Consider the following 17,366-nt stretch of genomic DNA (forward strand, 5'->3'; position numbering starts at 1 on the left):
GTACAAGTAGAAAGACTTGGGGCTATGCTTTCTGGCTGGCATTCCCTCTCACCTTCCACTTTAGATATACAGTTAAGTCTGTTTCTCATGCAGATTGAGGGTGGCTGGAAAGAGCCTGCACTCTGAAGAAATGAGTGGTGCCCTTGTGGCCAAATGGAAATGGAAAGGGGCAGCTGCTCACTGTCTCCTGCTTCTGTCCTGTCTCTCTAGGTCGGACTCATCTCAGGCACTGTCTTTGTGATTCTCGGACTAACCGTCCTGGCAGTGGGCTTTCTTGTGCCCCCCAAAATTGAAGCTTTTGGTGAAGCTGATTTCATGGTGGTTGACACACATGCCGTGCAGTTCAACGGTGCCCTGGACACGTGCAAGCTAGCGGGGGCTGTGCTCTTCTGCATTGGGGGCACATCCATGGCAGGGTGCCTGCTGATGTCCGTGTTTGCCAAGAGCTATTCCAAAGAAGAAAAGTTCCTTCAACAGAAGTTTAAAGAGCGCATCGCAGACATTAAAGCCCATACCCAGCCCATCACTAAAGCTCCAGGCCCAGGAGACACCAAGATCCCAGTCACTTTGTCCAGAGTTCAGAATGTGCAGCCTCTATCAGCCACTTGAAACATCTGCCACCTCAGGCCACCCCTCTCTGATTCACATGCATCATCATTAAAAAAAAAAAAAAAAAAAAAAAAAAAAGGTAGCCAGTTTTTGAGGTGACATGCATTTGGCAGTGACCTATCCCGAGAGCCATGTGGGGCTGGCCACAGTGTCACACAGGCTTAGTTCAAGTGACAGTGAATGTTATGTGTCAATCTGCACCCGCTTCTGATTGGTTCCCCCAGCCCCTCTGGAGCTAATTTCTCTGGTCTCTCTACATTGTGCTCTTTTCTGTGCTAGTTGAAAGCACTGAGCAGACTAGACCAGCCCACTAGTCATCAACGTGATCCACTTCATCTTCTAATTGGTTTTTCTGATCCTCCCAGGTAGTACTGTCTTCCAAGCCTGTCTCTGTGTGTGGATCATCATCATGTGTTCATAGAAATGCAGTGTCCTGATTTTGATCCAGATGTTAGACTTTTAGCATAAAAGTCTTAAGAATGAATAGAAATTTATCAGCGTTCCACATAAATCGTTGTGTTTTCTCCAGGATTTTTTTTTCACTTAAAGGGGTAAAATTGCCAATTTGGGAATCTTGGTAAAACCAGCAACAATAATAATATTAGAAGTATATATTTATGCAGTATCTGACAGCTGTTAACAGCTGGGGAGCTTGACTTCCTGCTATTAACTTTGCAGAAATAAATAAATAAATAAACAAACAAACAACTGTCCTCCAGTCCTCAGTTCCCCAACTTACATACGAGGCTTTAAGAGCATTCCCTGATCAAGTATATGGAATTTTTTTCAGCCATGTGTCACCAAGTCTCTTTCCTGTGGATATTTGTGATGGTCTTATGTTGAGGGTATTTTTCAGAAATGGACTCCTGGAGTCTCCGACTCTGCAGACTTTATAGTATTTACCTTAAATATCCAACCCATGAGGCTGGATGACACTGCCTTGCATTCATAGAGACGAGTAAGCTAGCCTTAAATAACAAGCCCTAGGCTGGTGTTAAACTTAAAAAGGGGTTTCATCCTCAAATGGGAGAAACCGAGCCCCAAATCCTATGGTCTCCAAGACGTGCCCCTTGTCCCTCGCATTTCCATTTAATCTGCAAGTGTAGATTAGACTGAGGAAAGGGAAAGGTATGACTTTGGCATTCTCTGGCTGTGCTCCTTAAAGCTTTGTCATTATATGTGTACATATTCTTCCTTTAAAGGGTAAACCAAACATGTGAACGGGCCGGACCAGAACCGCACTGTCATCCGCCGAACATGGCTCTTTTCTTTCCAACATGTAATTTTCCATTCTGAGACTGAATAAGCCCTGATGTTTCCCTGACTAAATGGAGGAATAAACGAAGCAATTAGTGGTCTTTGTGTGTGGTGTTTATTTTGCACCCTGCAGCATAACACGCAGGGCAATCAGCATCCTCAGTGGGGCTCATCCACCAGGTTTTAGAGAAATTGTTCTGGTTTCCTCCCACGCTCTACCTTCCCATGGAAACACCACTTTAATTTCATTCTTTGAAGCCTTACACAAGGTCCCCAAACATCTGTGGTGAACACCTTTCTGGTGCTTGCTTCTGTCTCGGTACAAATGAACATTGGAGAATGAGTTTGACTTTTATTAGGCTCTAGAATGAAAACTAGTAGTTGGTGGAGCTTGGAAACATACAGACCCGAGTGTAGAAGCAGCTTCATCTCTTAGATAAAAGCCTTTGTAAAAGCCACAACGAATAAAATAGAAGTTACATCTTAAGCAGCCACCTGACGTTCCCTACCCCTGCTCAGCCCCACCTCTAAAGAAGTGGACATCTCTAAGCACCCCCACAGACCACAAGGCAGAGATTAGGAGTCATTGAGCAACACAGAGGGAAGACTGAAACCAAATGGCAGCGGGACAGACAGAAGCTGTTAGGTAAAGACGCAAGCCATACGCTGTCAGCAGGTGTATATCAACACACAAGATTGTCTTAAAGCTAGCCATATGCCTAGACTGTAGAGAACAGATGATGGGCTGAGAGCTTTGGTCCTAGCTGCCTGTTTACATTGACTGTATCTTCCCTGTGACACAAACTTCGGAAACTGTGGGACTTTCATGGGCCTCCAGCTCTAGAGGGAAATGGGATACAAGAGTTTGAGACAATGTCTGAAGAGCATTAGAAATGGGATCTGGCCTGGAGGTCCTATGAGCATGAGATCTTGTGGCTGATAGGTTTAGAGAATGTGGCTGCCTGGGTAGAATTGGTCAGCACTGATCTACTGACTAAGCCACCCCCATTGCTTGGGCTTTCCCTGCTTCATCCCAGGGCAAACGAATACCCTATGTTAGCTCTGCATGGTTAGAAAACACATCCATAAGAAAAGTCTGCTTTTCTAGCACTCCCATTCATCAGACAAGGTTCCTCAGACAACTGGCCCCAAGCCCCAAGAGACACGGTTTGTTCATTGAATCTCTTTGAGTCCTGTCACCACCTCCTTGGTCCTTTTCTTCAGGAAGACGTTTTCCTATGTTCTTGATTGTTCCAATTTATCTGTGTCATCTGTTAAATGGCAAATCCTCCTCCACCCAAGTTTCACAAATGCTAGAGATGTTCTAACTTCGTCAACAGTGTGGCTATGCACATGATACCTCCACCCATAGCTTTGGCGTCCAGAAGCTATGCAAACAGCTCCTCTCTGTACTGGTCATGCTGACCTGCTGAGGCCTGGCCCAACTCCTCTTCTGTTTTGTTCTGGCCTATGCTCCAGAATCTTGCCTTTGCGTGACACTCAGCCCTTCCCCCTTTCCTGGTGTGGCTGCACTTTTGATCCACTGCCTCCACTCACAGTGCAGATTCCCCAGGAATCATAAATTCCCCTTCTCTGGCAACAGAACTCATTACTTAAGGCCACACCAAGAAGTGCTAGTAATAATATTAAGAGCTAAGAAGAGGCACTTTTGAAGGGTTTTGTGTGAATTAATTCATTTCATCTTGGCCAAAATAAATTTCATGAAATAGGGACTATTAATCATATGCTCATTTTGTAGGGAAGAAACAGTCAACAAGAAGCCAATTCCAGCAAGGATAACCTGTAAGTGACTGATGTGTGAACATGAAATGTCCCCCACCGACTCACGTGTTGGAACACTTGTTCCCAGCTAGTGGCACTGCTTTGGAAACCTGTGGATCCTTTGGGAGGTGGGATCTCACTAGAAGTAGTTACTGGGGGACAGTTCTTAAGGTTTTAATGCTAGGCCACACTTCCTGTCTTCTCTGCTTCATGACTGTAGACCCAATATGAGCAGATGCCTCATCATTATGTTTGGTTTTTATGTTAACTTGTTATAAATTAGAATTACTGAGTAATGAGCCTCAACTGAAGAACTTGCCTGATTGATTCAGGACAACCCACCCCAACTGTAAGTGAGAGCACCTTCTGATGGCAATCCAGATAAAAAGAGTATGGCAGAATGAGCCTAACTTGACTGTTGCTCGGTTGACCTTGCTGTAGAGTTGATTCATCTGTAGCTGCTGCTGCTGCTGCTGCTGCTGCTGGTGGTGGTGGTGGTGGTGGTGGTGGTGGTGGTGGTGGTGGTGGTGGTGGTGATCCTTCACTGATACCAGAACCAGTGTTTCCAGGTTTCCATCACGGAGTAAGGAACAATGGCTCTCAGGAACCTGTCAGTTTTCAGGGAAACTGACTACCAAAGCATCCAGCCTTGTGGATTGAGAGGTTGTCAGCCTCTCCAGTGAGAGACAGCCACTGTGGGACCACACTACTGCTGAGCCACCCAGCTTTGGGGACCCAGCAACTACCAGGTTGTCGGCCTCTTATGTGTGATTCACTTCACATAAATATTTTAATATGTGTTGACTTAATAAGTTTACATATATATGTGTGTATATGTATATATCCACCCCATTAGTTCCGTTCCTCCAGAAAGCCATGACTCATACACTCACGCTTCTGTTGCCGTACCTTCCTTGCCGTGATAGGCTGTATCCATTCTTAAACCATAGGTCAAAACAAACCCTTCCCTCCTTCAGTTGGTTCTCAGTATTTGGACACAGCAATGAAAAAGTAACCAGTCCGGCAGCGGCAGTTTCAGCTCGACCAGGCCAGCTCCCCGCTGAGGCTGCACTTGGGCAGACAGGCTCTTCTGCTACGAGAGTTGTTTGTTGTCTTTCTGTCAGTTCCCTATCATTTGTCTCTATCTGTCTTCCTGTCTTTCTCAAGCACACATGCACACACCCACACACATTCTAGTTCATACCTAACATTTCCTTCATAAGGAAATGGTAACTTCTTAACACAACCGTTTTGTCCATTACGCTAGACTATTAGTTGTCTGGGTGCCAGGTTCATATCTTAATGAGTGATGAAATGCTCCAAAGTAAATATCTATGGGGCTATTGTATAGTCATTTAAAACAATGACTGAGTGTTTTTTAAGAGCCCAGCATTGACCTTGTACTACACAATGTAAAGGGGAGATTCACGGAGCACTGAAGTTTTAGCCTCTCTCTCTCTCTCTCTCTCTCTCTCTCTCTCTCTCTCTCTCTCTCTCTCTCTCTCTCTCTCTCTCTCTCTCTCTCTCCACAATGTAAAGGGGAGATTCACGAAGCACTGAAGTTTTAGCCTCTCTCTCTCTCTCTCTCTCTCTCTCTCTCTCTCTCTCTCTCTCTCTCTCTCTCTGTTTCTCTGTCTGTCTCTGTGTGTGTGTCTGTGTGTGTGTGCCTGTCTGTCTGTATGTATGTACCTGTGTAGGTCTGTGTGTGCCTGTGTCTGTGTGTCTGTCTTGCGCCTGTGTGCGTGCGTGCGTGCGTGTGTGTGTGTGTGTGTGTGTGTGTGTGTGTGCAATGAAACAGCAGCTCACTGCTTGAATCAAGATCTAAAAGAAACCAAAAGTGGATAGTTAGGAGCCAGGTCTTTAGAGCAGAAGAGAATCTGCCGCCACAGTGTCAGCCTGCGTACACAGGTCCGCTGCCTAAGACCGGTGCTCTGCCAACTCCCAGAAGCAAATACCCAACATTCATAGACAAGCCTGCAGAAGACAAAGGATGAGATCAGAGACATGGGGGTTCTGGAGGCAAGCTCTCCTCCACACCACACTGGGGAGAGGAGGCCCAGGCTGCTGCTAGTGTGCCATTATAATGTCCAAACCCACATCCCCAGCTGAGAGCCTTGCTCATGAGCTCGCACTTCCCAATTGTACTTCCCATCCCAATAGGAGAAACAGCAAGACTTAGACTTCCAGTCAAGAGCTGAGTGAGTGAGCTCCAGGTTGATAGTGGGGGGGCACAAAATCGGGGGGTGAGGGGTTCATCTTCAGGTGTAAAAATACACCAGGATCTTCAGACATCTGAGGAAAAGCAGTGTCCAAGATCAGAGAGGGGGAAGACATGCCACAGGAAACAGGACTTCAGAAATCACAGAGGGACTATAATTACATGAACCTAATTACATAAATAAGATAAAAATAGAATACTATCAAAAAGAATACCAAGTGCTTTAAAATGGCAAATTAGTAAAAGAATAAATTGAAAGGATTTCCTAGAAATAAAGCCAATAAAAAATATGAGAAAGGTAAAGACATATATAGCAATAGACAAGTAGATAGACAACAGATAGACAGACAGATATCCAATAAATCAGAAAATTATAATAGAAAAAACAGATAATAAATAATAGATAAAATACTAAAAGAAAAAAATAAAGCTACACTGTGCAGAAGCATTCCTATTAGACGAACTCAGTAAATATTGGGTTCTATGATTTTGTTTTCAAGTCCAACACATTTTTTGTGGAATTTCTGATACAAAAGATAAACAGAATCCAAAAAGCTGCCGGATAGAACAACAACAAGCTAGCTACAGAGGGACTGAAATTATACTGAGAGGAAAAGGAGGACAATTTCATGTAATAATATAAGGTAGCTTTAAATCTATAGAGAACACCTGGTGCTCTTAGTGAGGAAAAAGAGAAAAGAAAAGCAGCCAAATCTTCAGGAAGAGAATGTTTGGATAAGTGGGTGCCAAGAAATCACAGTCCAAACAGTAAGCAAGCTTGGGCCATGGGAGGGAGAATTGAGAAAATCGAAGAGAAGGAGTCGTTGGAAACTTGGTGTTGCAACTGGGTGCACTCTATATTTCTATGAGCTGAAACCATTGAACTCACAGAGGCAAAGCACTCTGGTCTCTGCAAAGACAAACATTTCAAAGCCAAAAGTACATACACTCCACATGCTTGCTTTTAGCTTTCAGAATCAGACTACAACCAAAGGCAAATCCAAATCTTGATTATGAAAAGGACTGAATATACCCATCTGATGATATAAAAATGAAGGTAGAGCTATTAAAATGTGGAAAACTGAAAGCAAAGGGGGCAGGATGAGAGTGGGGTTCCTAACACCCTCATCTACTTAATGAAGAGTCTAGAATAATTCTCTTCTAGGGCTGCAAAGATGGCTCAGTGTTTAAGAACACAGACTATGTTGGCCACAGTGGCCCATGCCTTTAATCCCAGCAGTGGAGAGGCAGAGGTAGGCTGGCTGCTAGGATTTCAAGGCCAGCTTGACCTACATAGTAAATTCCAGGCCAGCAAAAGCTACACAGTGAGCCTCCGCCTCAAAAACCAACAAACAAGCAAACACAGACTAATCTAGCAGAGGACCCAAGTGTGATTCCTTCTGTAACTCCAGCTCCAGGGGATCAGAACCCATTTTCTGTCCTCCAGGGGCACCTGCACTCACATGCACACATCCATACACAGAAACACATGTATATACATAATTAAAAACAGAATAAAATCTTTTAAAAATATATTTAAGAATAATTGTCTCGGTTGCTTAGGCTGAAAGAATCAAATACTGGGAACTGCATAGCCTGTAAACATGAGCAAACTATTCCTCACGCTTCCGAAAACTGCAAAGCCCAAGATCATGGATCCCATAGATCCAGTTTTTGTGAGGATTCACTCTTTGGTTCACAAATGGTGTTTCTTATGGTAGCTTCATATAGGAAAAGAGGAGAACTTGAACTCTGGCCTCTTCAGATCCTTAGGAAGGCACAAATTCTACTCATGAGGTTCCACCCTCATGATCCGTCACCCTGACCCCCACCCCTGACACCAAAGCCCCACGATGAAGACAGGTTTCAACATACTGATTTTGATAGGTCATAAACATTGAAGCAGTAGCAATGACTGTCTAGAGATTTATAGTGAGGAATAATGGCTCATGTTTACAAGCTATAAAGATATGAAGACAGTTATAAAGATACTCAACTAAAAAAACTAAAATAAAACATAACAATCGATGTAAAGAAGGAGAGGATTAAATAGATGTAGGGCAGTTCCTGAAACCCTCGGTCAGTCATCTCATTTCAATCTGGAAAGAGTAAACGTGGGAAACTGAGAAGTGGAAGTCACCACTGGAAGAACTGGAGAAAGTGTGGAGAGGCCTGCTCAAAGCAGGACCATATCTACTGACCAGGAGAGAAAATCCCTAATGACAGCCCTGCTGCTGTGGGCTTTACCTGGGCATGAGGAAGATCTCAGGAGTGCTTGATGCTACAAAGAAGAGGATCTACACATTAGAGGATGCCTAAGGGTTCGCTGCTGGTTAAGGTTCAGGGATGGACCCAGAGGATGCTGAGTATGAGCAGAGTTTAACCCCCAGTGATCGTAGCTTACAAGAAACTTGGTGTGATGTGTTGTTGTGTTCATTTCTGGAGGAGTTAGGGAAAGAACAGTAGGAAGAGAGAGACAAAAGGCAGCCAGATGTGCACAGCCAGAGCCCAGAAAGAAAGGCAATGAAGGTGTTGTTCACCTGAGGTCTTCAGGTTCAGGAAAGTGCAACTTTTCTAGCTCCATCCATTGACCTGAAATTTTCACAATTTTCTTTTTCTTAACAACTGAGTAATATTCCATGTGTAAATGTACCATGTTTTTATTATCCATCCATCAGCTAATGGACATCTAGGCAACTTCCAATTTCTGGCTACTATGAGCAACAATGAATGTGGATGAGCACGTATCTCTGTAGTGAGATGTAGAGTCCTTTGGGTGTTGCCCAAGAGTGGTACAGCATTTCCACAGTGCTGACCAGTTTATACTCCCACCAGCAAGTGTTCCCCTTTCTCTGCATCATCACCAGCATGTGCTGTCACCTTTGTATGTATCTCGGCCATTCTGACTAGGTAAGATGAAATCTCAAAGTGGTTTTAATTTGCATTTGCCTGATGGATAAGAATATTGAACATTTCTTGATGTGTTTCTCAGGCATTTGAGTTTCTTATTTTGAGAACTCTTTGTTTAGTTCTGTACCCCATTTTTAATTGTGTTGTTTTCTTGATGTTGAGTTTTTACAGTTCTTTATATATTCTAGAGACTAACCCTTTATCTCGTGTATAACTGATAAAGACTGTAACTGCTGCTTTACGTAGCAAATCTTTCTCTGTATCACCAGCTCCCAAATAACAACACAGAGACTTCTTATTAATTACAAGGCTCAGTCTTTAGCTTAGGCTTGTCTCAAATAGCTCTTACAACTTAAATTAATCCCTTTATATTAGTCTATGTTCTGCCTCATGGCTTTTTACCTCTCTACCATCTTGCACCTCCTGTTTCCTCTCCATGTCTTGCTGGTGACTCCTGCATGCCTAGATTCCACCTCCTCTTCCTTTCTCTCCCTGGAAATGTTGCCTATATCTCCTGCCTAGCTATTGGTCATTCAGCTTTTTATTACACCAATCACAGCAATACACCTTCACAGTGTATAAACATCCCACGACAGCTTTGTCCAAATGATGATGTCCTTTGCCATACAGAAGCTTTTCATTCTCATATAGTCCAATTTATTAACTGTTGGTCTTAGTGTCTATGCTATCAGTGTCCTATTCAAAATAGGGTCACCATATCATGGGGAAGACAATGCCCCAACTAGACATCTTATATCACCAAATAAAATCCCCAGTACCAAGAATAGGTTATATCCTGTTGCATCATTAGTCAAAGAGGTCACATGGAACCCACCCCCTCCCAAAACATCACATTGCCAAAGCTATTGGTTGTGCTCCACAACCCGATGGTAAGGCCCTCTTACTAAAGACAATGCTTACTTATGTCATCAAACACAGAGTAGTCAAGCTGATGTCTAACTGGAAGCTTTATCCTACTGACTAGCATTCATGGTACTGGAAGCCATTCTGTATACTATCAGAGGAAAAAAGTGACCAGCAATATCACCCAGCTACAACCTATTTGCAAAATTTAATGGTGTAATAGTGGCACAAATGTTGTGAGAGTAACCCATCATTTTTTATTGGCTTTCAGGCCCAGTCCATTAGATGAAACCCATGTCTAACACTGTAAAAAGCCAAGAACCTGAGAGCAGATAGTTTGTGGGTCTAGAGAAATACCTACTATTAGTCTCCTAAAACAGCAATAAAAGGGCTCCTAATGACATATTACTATAACCATAGATCAGTGCCTGACTCAACCCTCATCAGAGAACCTTCTTCTTGCAGTAGATGGGAATGAATACCAAGTCCCATTTCTGGAAGTGCAGAGTGAGAGACCTTGGAGTACTCAGTCCTAAAACAGAAGGTCTTCATCAAACTCCTCCCCTCAAGGCTCAAGGATATATGGGGAAGAGGAGGCAGAAAGACGAAAATCCAGAGGTGAAGGATGACTTCAAGGAAATAGTGTTTTCCAGACACAATAGAACTCATGTACATATGAACTCACAGAGGTTGTGGCAGCATGCACAAGAGCTGCATAGGTTCAAGCCAGTCGGAGTCCCAGCACTGAGCAAGGAGGAGAACACAGTCCCACCCCTAACCAAGAAGCTCTTTCTGTAATTGACACCTGCTGGCGAAAAAACAGTGAGTTTTCTCCAATGAAGTGTCGCTGGGTATGTCAACGTCATTCCAGGAATAGTTGGCCACCACAAAATGAACTCCATGTTTGATTGGTTGTTTTGATTTTGGTTTGTTTTGTGGGTTTTTGTTTGTTTGGGCATTTTTTGTCTTGCTGGGTTTTTGTGTTTTGTTTTGTTTTAGTGTTTCTGTGGACTATTTTTGAAAGTGAGGTGGGGGGAAGAACATAAAGCTGGGTAGATGGGGAGATGGAGAGGATCTGGGAAGGGGAGGGTACAGCGTGGTCAAAATATATTGTATGAAAAACAATTAATTTAAAAAAAACAGATAAAAAGAAACTGCAATGATTGTTTTAACCAAACAGACCTCCAGAGGACCTCCACCAACCTACAGAATGCAAATAGTCCTGTATCCTATGAAGTATCTAAAGGCCTTTCATCCTTCAAGCTATCCTTAGGTAGAATTTCTAGAATTCCTGGCAAGTGTTATTAGCTTGTAGCTCATGGGAGAGTCATCCACAGTTCAATAGTTGGCTAAAAATGGCAACAGAACCCTGGAGTCAGAAACTGGGCATTCAAATCTTGCTTTTATCAGTTTATAAACTGGCTTCCACAGTGTTCTGTGCCTTGGTTTCCTCATCTGTCAGGAAGGGTAGCAGCAAGGAGTTCCTGGGGTTGTTGGTAAGGGCTAATAACACAGCAGATGCACTTGGAGCAAAGACAAGATAAATGCCAGTTGTTATTAGCTGGGATGAGGTCCACTTAAAATGCACCTGTTTACAATTTCGGTGGAGATAGAAGGCTCCATTTGCCTATGCACACATCTGCTTTCACCCCTACCATCACCCCTGCCGTTGAAGGCTGAAGTGATTTGGAACCTGCCAGACGGGGCACTGACCTTTTCAGCATCTAATTTAATTAAGGCTGGCAAGAAGCTTAAGTGTGATGTTTCATGTCTTCCCATGTAGTTCAGTGAGAAAGATTTATTAACTCATTAAAATGTCTTGTTAGTTATTTTCGGCTGCTCAGAATGACTGTGACTCCCAGTCAGCTACTTATCCCAGGAAAGCCCTGAAATAGAATCTGACTTTATTGACTTCCCAGACCGGAGTCTGCAAGGCCAGACCATGTTGATACAACATCAGGACAAAGTGAATCAACAAGTGAGGGAGGTAATTTACACTGTCCTGCTCCTGGAGCCACGCAGAAGGCTGCCGGTGTGACGTGGGGAGGCACATCAGGCTCACACCTCATCCTGCTGCTTCTTTATGTGAGGTGGAGTCTACCGAGGGAGCTAAACCACCAGGATCCAAGGAGCTAAGACTGACATGCAGCCTGACCTTTCTTCCTATCAACCAAAGTTGGAGTCCGTGAGCCAGAAGCTCAGCCACCCGACTTCCAACTTGGCCCACTGCATTGTTTCCATTTCTAAAGCACAACCTTGCCTGCCTGGTCCTAACCTTTTATTCAAGATGCAATGTGTAACCTCCTTTAAAGATGCTGCTTTTTCAGGAGGAAAGCCTGCAAAATGCACTTTTTTTCTAGTGGCAATAATAAACTTACATTCGTGTGTGTGTGTGTGTGTGTGTGTGTGTGTGTGTGTGTGTGTGTGTGTCAGAGGATAACTTAATGGAGTCAGTTCTTTTCTTCCCATCGCATGAGTTCCAGGGAATAAATTCAGGTCATCTGGCTTGGAAGCAATTGTTCTTACCCAATGAACCATCTCATTCACAGTTTTGGTCTCTAGTCTTTCTGGTGTTTTCTGCTGAGATCAGAACCAGGATAACACAGTGGCCAATCAGAGGAGCTGAGAAAAGTCAATCTTTGAATCACTAGTTATGGAACTTGAAGCTAATTACTTACTCCACATCTCACACACTTAAATAAAATGGACTTGGATGTGATGACAGCCCCTTCTTCATAGGGCTTTTGTGAGACGTTTAAAAGAAAAGGGCTTAAAAGACAACGTCTGTCAGACAGTCAGGGAGTCATGTCAGTGCTGCCATTTGTGTGGCTGCAGCTGTCTATCATCCTTGGAGCTGGCTGTCACCAACCTTGACATTGCTGTTGTTACAAGCTCCTGAGGGCCAGGGGCCTGCTGCTCACTACCAGTGCCAAGCAGAGATTGATATTCAATAGAATTATTTTGATGATGAATAATGAGTGGAAATTTTGCCAAAAATGATCTAGGTTTTGATTTTTATCTCTCTCTCTCTCTCTCTCTCTCTCTCTCTCTCTCTCTGTGTGTGTGTGTGTGTGTGTGTGTGTGTGTGTGTGTACATGTGCATGCACAGAAGGCAGAAGATAGTGTCAGATTCCTTGGAGCTGGAGTCACAGTTGGTTGTGAGCTTGAGGGTACTGGGAACTGAACTCCACTCCTCTCCAAGGGCAGCAAGCGCTCTAACCCGTGAGCTATTCCTCCAGTCCCAGACCTAGTTTTTTAATACATTAAAGTAGGCAGAGGTTATTTCTCCAGCAACCAAGTTTCTGAGCACAGCTCTGCCATCACCTGAAGCATATGACAGTGTCCTGCTTTCCACTGTTGAACAGTAGAAATAAGCTTAGGATGGTGGCCCACAACCAAAGAGACGGAAGCAATTTCTACAAGTAACCCAACACTCTTCCTCAGAAATCTTTGAAGAGTGGGCATGACAAGCAGGGGTATTGAAATAATCTTAGTGGACTTCAGAGTTTGACTCCTCAAAGGAAGATTAGCATTGTTGCAACTCTGCACGCAAGGACTCAATCATCTGACCCCAGCTCTGCTTTGTAATTGGAGAATGTGGGTCCGAAATGCAGAGTGCGGTGCTGAGGCTGGGGAACAGGTGCCTCTGGCAACTCCTTCACTACGTAGAAGCAGCATGGCTGGGACACGAAGCCCTCTGAAGGTCCCAGCAGCTGGGGTCACAGGTGCTCTACAAGACAGAGAGTCCAACAACAGTTTATGAGTGACAAGACAATGAATTTTAAACTTTACAGTAATGTAAACCCAGACAGGCATCGGGTTTCCCACTAACTAGTACACATAGGACCCCTTCACATATAACCACATAGATGTGGTAGGAATTACCCACCATGCCAGTCACATCACCTGTAGCTGTTCAACACCAGCAGCACAGGTTGGGATGAATAATCATAAAGGCTCTAGGGTAGCCATAAAGATAAGTGCCCTCCCACCAAGCTTCATATGTAAACAGTTTGTATTCAGTGTTGTACAGGTAACCAAAGCTAACACCAAGAGAATGAACAATCAGCCATTGGGTAGGCAGCTTGTCCTCTTCCCAGTGGAACAGGAAGCAAAGAGAGTCTGGGGTAGGAATTAGGGCCAGATTGTAACCCATAGGGCCAACCCCCAACTGGCCACTTTTCCAGTGAGGCTCCATCTCCTAAAGGATCTACAAACTCCCCCAAACAACATCACCAGCTAAAAATTAGTCTGTGGGGACATTTTGCCTTTAAGCCACAATAGTTAGAGAATAATTAAATACATGTTACCCATATCAACAAATACCAGTCACCTACTATGAGATAATTGTGGTAAGCACATTGATATCTTTTGTCTTAGGGTTTCTATTGCCGTGAAGAGACGCCATGTCCATGGCAACTCTTACAAAGGAAAATATTTAATTGGAGCTGGCTTACAGTTTAGAGGTTTAGTCCATTGTCATCATGGCAGAAAGCATGGTGGCACACAGGCAGACATGGTGCTGGAAAGATAGCCAAGAGTTTTACATCTGGATAGGCAGGCAGCAGGAATAGGGAGTGAGCCACCAGTCCTGGCTAGGGCATCTGAAACCTTAAAGCCCAACACCAGTGACACACTTCCTTCAATAAGGAAGGCTACACTTAGTACTATGTGCCACTCCCTATGAGCCTGGGGGGGGGGGCATATTCATTCAAGCCACCACACTCATCAAACTGATAAAAGCTCGCACAGACAAATGCCTCCTTCTCCCCAAAGGTGTGGGCTTCTCTTCTAGCAAGTGTTCTTAGGAAGTGTCTGCAAACCTAGGTTCTAGATCCCTCTTTCATCTGTGTAGGAACAGAATAACTTTACATCTCTCCAGCCCTAGCTGTTAGGAAACCATTGGCTGCTGAATAATCCCAAAAAGTAATACTTGGCCACTATTCTGGCAAATTCAGGAAGGAGCAGGTCTTTGTGGAACACCTCAGGCCCTGGAACCTTGATAATTAATACTCAAGATAGAGAGGACAGAAAGGAAATAGATTTCTTCCCACCATGGGATCCCTCCAATAACAACTGCTTTATGAACTAAGAATTCAAAACACCCTGATAATAGACACCTATAAGCAGCATGAAAAGCTTGGTATCCATCCTAACCTTTTTTTTTCCTTTTTAAGATCTATTTTTACTTGATGTCTATGAGTGTTTACATGCAGGTGTGTCTGCAACCACATGCACGCCTGGTGCACACAGAGGTCAGAAGAGGGTGTCAGAGCCTCTGAATTATAGACTGCTGGGTGCCACCATGTGTGTGCTGGGAATCAAACCTGGGCCCTCTGTAACAAGTGCTCTCAACCACCGAGCCATCTCTCTTAACTCCCCCACCCCAATATTTTTCTCATGAAAAATAAGTCTGTGTAAAATCAAAGTGCAACACTGCCACACGCAGGTCTCAAGCTTACACTACTCAAGTACAAGAATTCCAAAGGTTGTTCTTTGAGCTGAAGCGGGGGATATGGCAGACAGTGAGATCTCAAAAGCATCATGGGAAGGGTGTAGAAATAAAATATGAGAAAACCCAGTAGGCAAAGTAAAAAGCTGGGAAGCCCCAACTGAGGCTACCGAAACAGACTCGAACCACCGGTGCAGAGAAATTCAGAGGGTCCAAGAGCAAATATGGCTCCTTGTAACACTAAAACACAGACTTCTGGGACAGCATTGGACATGCAGATGAGACACAACACATGAAGCTGTATGTAAGCCAACAGAGCATTGCAGGAAAGGCAGTGCTAGGCAAGTGAGCCTGCCGGTGCTTTGCTTTGCAGGGGTCGGTGGAAGAAAAGGGTTATCCCAAGGTGAATTTTCGGTTTAGCCAAAGCAGCAGGGGGATCAGCTTCTGATGAACTGACTGCCCATTACGTCACAAAAGGTCTCTTTATTATTACACAGTTTACACCTTTAGCAAGCAATTTCCATACATCAAAACCTTTTATCTGGAGTTGTTTGAAAGAACCATTTTCCTAAGCATCCTCAGCCATGAGACCTCCTTGTGTGCCAGGTCTTCCCATTACTAAGTTTTGCAAAGGCTCTGAAATTCCTTCAGGAAGAACTCAGGCAAGAACCCCTGACTTTAAACAAAAGGCAGCAATCGTTAACTTTAAACAAAAGGTAGTCCAAAGCCTGGGTACTATCACTCTGGAATTCAAGCCAGACACAGAGGCTCTGTGGCATCTTTCCTACATGAGCCAAAGCTTCAAGTCTGTGCACTGGGGCCATTGTTGTGCTCAGCTCTCCCATGCTCTGGCCCACTTCCTCTCTCAGACATGTATCCTCCAGTCAACTGCCTCCAATTCTGCAGCAAGTATATGACTGCTCAACCCTTTGTTCCAGAACAGGAGCCTGAAAGCCCTTCAGAGGCAACCTGGGCCTTCCTTCTATCAGCAAGGAATGGGACCAGGAAACAGCTAGGGCTCTGGCAAAATGAAATGTGAAGCTTCTCCTGAGCCAGTGCCACACACCAGAGTATAAGGGGCCTTGTGCAAATAACAAAGGCAAAGATAAGCTCACAATTTACAAAGTGCAAGCTATGCGAGGCCAGGCGTTTCACTGTGTGAGCAGACACAACAGTGCAATCAGATGAGCAGGCAGGAGGCAGACAATCACTTCAAAACTGTGTTTGTCGTCAAACATCTAAACACGAAGTTACGATATTATTATTATTCTGATTATCGTCTTGAAAGGATCTAGATTCATGGGGGAGATAAGCTTCTTAGCTTCTTGCAACACCTGAGAGAGATTCTCTGGACAAGCATAACCTCTGGTCCTGTGGATGAGGGGTTTTCTTGATTAGGTTAACTGAAGTGAGAAAACCCACTTTCTGTCTGGCAGTGACTCAGGTAAGGGCGGGGAGAGCTTCGCTTTTTGCAAGCTTGGCTTCATACCTGGCAAGCTTGTGGTCCTGATGCTGGCACCGCCGCCGTCTTCATTCTTCACGGACATCAGAACCCACCTGCTTAAGTCTTCCAGTGTGGACAAAAAAATCAGTCACCATTCAGGAATCCTCCAGGCCTTTGGTGCCAAACTGGACTACAGAGGTCCCCAGTCTCCTGGACTTAGCAGTTGCTGGGCCCCTCGCAAAAAACGCAGTAGTTGTTACACTATCCAGATTGAATCATGTGAGCCAATCTAATAAATGATCATCTAATATATATTCATTCTATCAGTTCCCTGTCTCTGGAGAACCCTCACTAAAGCATGCAGGAAGGGATAGAAATCATAATGTCAGAACAATGTCTCTTAACAGACAAAAGAACAAATTTAAAAGACCCAAACACTGGAAATTAAAATGAATGTAACCTTTAATTTAAAAACCAAAATGAAAGAAACAAATAGGAATCGAAATAATTACCCACAATGCAATGCAAGAGCTACAGAAAAGTACAAAAGAGATCAAGACTTGACAAAGGAGTTGAATTCTGATTTATATTTAGGACGAGTTGGAGGGAAACACAGACATGGAGTTGAGACAGCATTTAAACCAACACTTAGTAATTTCAGTGGTCACACACAATGGCCAGAGACCTGCTAGTCTTTTTTAATAAAACACACCTGACATGGGCTTTTGTAATTGAGTCTATTACTAAGTGAAGTAACTAGCCCTTTGTGAGATATTATTGTCATTTTGATCCAGCCAGTTGATCCAACAGGACTCTTGGTTTCTTTGATG

General features: G+C 43.9%; 1 protein-coding gene across 2 annotated transcripts in view; it reads left to right on the forward strand.

Annotated features, from left to right (window-relative positions):
* The window catches only part of Nrsn1 (neurensin 1), a 46,459-nt gene extending 45,394 nt beyond the window's left edge, over positions 1-1,065 (forward strand). For both annotated transcript variants that reach the window (XM_059263243.1, XM_059263242.1), the window contains one exon: positions 211-1,065. In XM_059263243.1, coding sequence (XP_059119226.1) covers positions 211-609 — 399 coding nt within the window. In that variant the 3' untranslated portion in view covers positions 610-1,065. The remainder of the gene's footprint in view (positions 1-210) is intronic.
* The last annotated feature ends 16,301 nt before the right edge of the window (positions 1,066-17,366 follow it).

The sequence above is a fragment of the Peromyscus eremicus genome, chromosome 5, assembly GCF_949786415.1.
Source record: "Peromyscus eremicus chromosome 5, PerEre_H2_v1, whole genome shotgun sequence".
In the NCBI taxonomy this organism is placed as follows: Eukaryota; Metazoa; Chordata; class Mammalia; order Rodentia; family Cricetidae; genus Peromyscus; species Peromyscus eremicus.